Below are 5,078 nucleotides of genomic sequence, written 5' to 3'. Positions count from 1 at the left end.
GAGATGTGTCTGTGTGTCTGTCTCCTGCAGGGTGTCTGTGATGATGTGAGGTGTTGAGGTGTGTCTGTCTGTCTGTCTGTCTGTGATGATGTGTTGAGGTGTCCGTGTGATGATGCTAAGTGTTGAGGTGTGTCCGTGTGTCTGTCTCCCGTACTGAGGCGTGTCCGTGTGTCTGTCTCCTGTACTGAGGCGTGTCTGTCTCCTGTACTGAGGCGCGTCCGTGTGTCTGTCTGTCCCCAGGGGTCGGCGGACTCGTACACCAGCCGTCCGTCCGACTCGGATGTGTCCCTGGAGGAGGACAAGGAGGCGGTGCGCCGAGAGGCAGAGCGCCAGGCCCAGGCCCAGCTGGACAAGGCTAAGGTAGCTAACGCTAACGCTAACACGCTGATCCCTTTTTCTCTCTCTGGCTCAGCTGGACAAGGCTAAGGTAGCTAACATTCTAACACTGACAAGGCTAAGGTTGCTAACATTCTAACACTGACAAGGCTAAGGTTGCTAACATTCTAACACTGACAAGGCTACGGTAGCTAACGCTAACACTGACCCTCACAAGGCTACGGTAGCTAACGCTAACCCTCACAAGGCTACGGTAGCTAACGCTAACCCTCACAAGGCTAAGGTAGCTAACGCTAACACTTACACTGACAAGGCTGGCTAAGGTAGCTAACGCTAACACTTACACTGACAAGGCTAAGGTAGCTAACGCTAACACTTACACTGACAAGGCTAAGGTAGCTAACGCTAACACTGACCCTCACAAGCAGAGCTGCCAAGTCTCACGCAATCACCGTGAGACACACGCATTTCAACCAGTTCTCACGCTCTCACGCCGCATCTCTATTTCTCACGGCGAGAAATAACAATTTGTTTTACCGGACATGAGTTTCGTGGCATGGAGGGAGAGTGGACCTGTGAGGAGGGAGGGAGGGAGGGAGAGTGGACCTGTGAGGTGTGAGGGAGGGAGGGAGGGAGAGTGGACCTGTGAGGAGGGAGGGAGGGAGGGAGGGAGAGTGGACCTGTGAGGAGGGAGGGAGGGAGGGAGGGAGGGAGAGTGGACCTGTGAGGAGGGAGGGAGGGAGGGAGGGAGAGTGGACCCGTGAGGAGGGAGGGAGGGAGGGAGAGTGGACCTGTGAGGGAGGGAGAGTGGACCTGTGAGGTGTGAGGGAGGGAGGGAGGGAGGCCAGGAGCCCCCAGGGGGAGAGGAGACACACTCAGCCTCTTCATTTAACACTGGCCCGCCTAGCGTGCTCTGCGCTGCACTGGGCTGCCATTACAAACAAACACACACACACACACACGTATGCACACACACACACACACACACACACACACACACACACACACACACACACACACACACACACACACGCAGCTCCCCAGTGCATCAGGGCAAGGAACTCTCTCAACGGAGAGTAACCGCCTAGCGTGAACCAGCGGCTGTGTTGTTGTTGTTGTTTATGTTTTGTGCCTTCAATATTTGATCTAGGAAGTTGTTTTTCCTCTATCTATATGTCGTGTCTTCTCTGCACTTTGATTTAGCGGGGGGGCCATTTAACCACTGTACTTTACAGTCTTCTATTCACTCTGTGCTTCATATGCATCAATAATCTATCAGTACAGCACCTGCTGAATGACTCTTCTCACTGTTGTGTGTAACACAGGGTTCTCGCGCTGGTCTTAAAAAAGCCTTTAAGTCTAAAATCCAGCAATCCCATCCATAAGGCTTAAAAAGGTCTTACATTTCAGTTATTTGGTCTAAAAATGAGGTGCTAGGTCTTAATATGGTCATGTGTTTTACACTAGAACAGCCTAGGCTGTTATACCTGCTATAAGAGCTGCCTCGGGGGTCAAATGACCATAGTCTTTACAATGGTAAGCTGCTACTTACACACAACGACCACTAGTTGGCTGCCTTGTAAATTAGCCTGCCTCCTACACAGAAAAACTGCAAAATAGCTTTTATACTAGCTTACCCTGATGTGATTTTTTTGAAAATATAAGGATACTGGGTGGTGGTAGAACGCACATATCTAGGAAAAGCCATGAAACGAGGGTCCTGACATTTGATCGAGTCACAGTGAAAATATATCAAACCATGTTTTACTCACAGGGGTCAAATGACCCCGCCCACGGCTGTTCTGGTGTTAGCTGCCCGTCCATAACCGCCTCCTCCCTCCTCAGTCGTATTTTACTCGTCTTCTTAGTCGTAAAAGAGGCAATCAGTCCAGCTGGATGTTCCTTCTCTCACATCCCACACTGAGCCCCCCTCTCCTCAGTCCAGCTGGATGTTCCTTCTCTCACATCCCACACTGAGCCCCCCTCTCCTTCAGTCCAGCTGGATGTTCCTTCTCTCACGTCCCACACTGAGCCCCCCTCTCCTTCAGTCCAGCTGGATGTTCCTTCTCTCACATCCCACACTGAGCCCCCCTCTCCTTCACCAATCAGTCCAGCTGGATGTTCCTTCTCTCACATCCCACACTGAGCCCCCCTCTCCTTCACTAATTAAAAAGATAAGTAGCGCTGCAGATAACCTGCCATGGATTATCCCTACCATTTTATATGATAGATGAGCTGTAAAAATAGCTTCCCGATGATCCCCCACCACACGAGAGAGAGAGGGGGAGAGGGAGAGGGAGAGGGAGGGGAGGGGGGGGAGAGAGAGAGAGAGAGAGAGAGAGGGAGAGAGAGAGAGAGAGGGAGAGAGGGAGGGAGATATATATATAGAGAGAGAGAGGGGGAGAGAGAGAGAGGGGGGGGAGAGAGAGAGAGAGAGAGAGAGAGAGAGAGGGTCAGAGGAAGTGCAGGCCGTTGTGTGTGTAAGGGTTTATGAGCACTAATTCACCAACGACCTGCCCAGTGCACCGGTAATGTGTGATATACTGTAAACACATACTGTTCATTGTGTGTATGGGGCAGTGTACCAACCCTGTCTCTGTGTCTTTCTAAGGACAGGCCAGGGATATCCATTCTCCTTTAGTAGTTAACGTAAGGCCTGTGTACTGGCTTTAGTAGTTAACGTAAGGCCCAAGTACTGGATTTTTAGGCGGTGTGAAAGACATCAGTCCCCTGTCGTGGATTTAGGAACACGTTGTTTTCGGGTACAACGTCGTCTTAAAGCTTCCAGCAGGTTCTCAGGGGACATCTCTGACGGCAGCTGTGCGGTTCAAAGCCCTGCGTTTGTCTCTGGTGCGTCTCTCTCTCGCCGATACTTTTCGCTTTGTGGAAGACATCAATCCGTCGGGCCCCTTTCATGACGTCGGGGGACTCGTTTTTTTGGCGCAAAAACATCAGTAAACACAAGATTATCACACAGTAGGACTTATATCTTTGGCAGCGATTCAAAGCTGTGTGTGTGTGTGTGTGTGTGTGTGTGTGGTGTGTCAAAAATACTGTGTGTGTGTGTGTCTCACACGCAGCAGATCGGCGGTTCTACTGGTCTAATGCATGTTGTTGTAACGCACAGTCTGGCTTTCCTCTACCACCCACCGGATGATTTATGCTGGTTTGGCAGGGCTGTAAACAACACCAGTATATACTGAACCACGGGAGTGATATATGGTCGCGTCGTGACCACGGAGACAAGGGGTCTCTCTCTCCCAGCCTGGAAGTCTGAGTCCTGAGTGCCCCAAAACCAGATACAGAAACCAGACAAAGCTCCCGCCGTTCCTCCAGATAGGATCAGCGGTTGGTGGATGGTGCCACCTGGCCAGACTGGGGGGGGGGGGTCTCTGGGTGGCCGTAACTGAACCTCAAACTCCCTCCCCACCTCTCCCGACCCCCGACCCCGTTAGCTGATCCTGACCAAAAATAGTCTACCCTGAGGGGAGAGAGAGATGAAGGCAGGGGAGAGAGAGAGAGAGAGAGAGAGAGAGAGAGAGAGAGAGGGATGAAGGAAGGGGAGAGAGGGATGAAGGCAGGGGAGAGAGGGAGAGAGTGATGAAGGAAGGGTAGAGGGGAGAGACCTTTCTACCCTTCCTTCTCTCCCTCTCTCCCCTCGACCCTTCCTTCATCACTCTCCCTCTCTACCCTTCCTTCATCTCTCTCTCTCCCCTCGACCCTTACTTCTCTCCCTCTCTCCCCTCTAGCCTTCCTTCATCCCTCACTCCCTCTCTCCCCTTCCTTCATCCATCTCTCTCTCTCTCCCCTTCCTTCATCCATCTCTCTCTCTCTCCCCTTCCTTCATCCATCTCTCTCTCTCCCCCCTTCCTTCATCACTCTCTCCCTCTCTACCCTTCCTTCATCCCTCTCCCTCTCTCCCCTTCCTTCATCACTCTCTCCCTCTCTCCCCTTCCTTCATCACTCTCTCTCTCTCTACCCTTCCTTCATCACTCTCTCCCTCTCTACCCTTCCTTCATCCCTCTCCCTCTCTCTCTCTCTCTCCCCTCTACCCTTGATTCACCCCCCCCCCCAGTTAGCTGATCCCGACCAAAAATAGTCTACCCCCCCTCTTCCATGATCTGGTTAATGGATGACCGTTAGTCACAGTTACGACGTCACGTCAGAGGATCCGGAAGGATCCGGAATTACCCTCGAAGACCACGGAGCTCCTCCGGTCGTTTCCATCTGGAGAAATTAGCCAACGGCCAATCAATCACCACGAGGGGGCGATTCGAACGTGACATATTCCAGGAAGTCTCCAACGACGTACCCGGGCTTTGCAGAAGCCGTTCCTCATTATCTCTTCTATTATGCATAACGAGGCTGAAAAAACGTAACCGTTATGGCCCAAGCTCATTTATATAGACCCAGGAAAACCACACTGGATTGATGAAGGGTAAGGACTCGTAGAGGGTTGCCAGATGGGGCGCAGGTTACCGCCGAATGGGCTACTGTTGATCACACTGGGCTGGGAAAAAAGAATTTGGGCGTTTGGGCTGGATAAATAGCATTTAGGCGGGTATCAAAATGTCAGTGCCTGAAAGTTACAAAATGCGTTAAGTTAAAACCCACACCTTAGTAGCTACATACAATGAGCAGGTTTTTAACATTTTACGAACATCATTGGCAGCAGACATACAGTTTAGGGGGCAGGAGATAGGCACCTGTCTAATAGTAATTAGCGGTTTTCTGACAGTATA

At 51.5% G+C, this 5,078-nt stretch overlaps 1 protein-coding gene across 1 annotated transcript in view; it reads left to right on the top strand.

The window, feature by feature from the left end:
- Positions 1-240: 240 nt before the first annotated feature.
- Positions 241-5,078, top strand: part of LOC308175558 (voltage-dependent L-type calcium channel subunit beta-2-like) — a gene marked incomplete at both ends in the record, with an annotated part of 24,882 nt that continues 20,044 nt past the window's right edge. The window contains one exon of the mRNA XM_080551202.1: positions 241-360. Within this exon, the coding sequence (XP_080407328.1) occupies positions 241-360 (120 nt within the window). The remainder of the gene's footprint in view (positions 361-5,078) is intronic.

Source organism: Nansenia antarctica, assembly GCF_963989245.1.
Source record: "Nansenia antarctica genome assembly, contig: SCAFFOLD_566, whole genome shotgun sequence".
Lineage (NCBI taxonomy): Eukaryota > Metazoa > Chordata > Actinopteri > Argentiniformes > Microstomatidae > Nansenia > Nansenia antarctica.
Note: the sequence above shows the minus strand (reverse complement) of the source record. Positions and strands in the feature narration are given on the sequence as shown.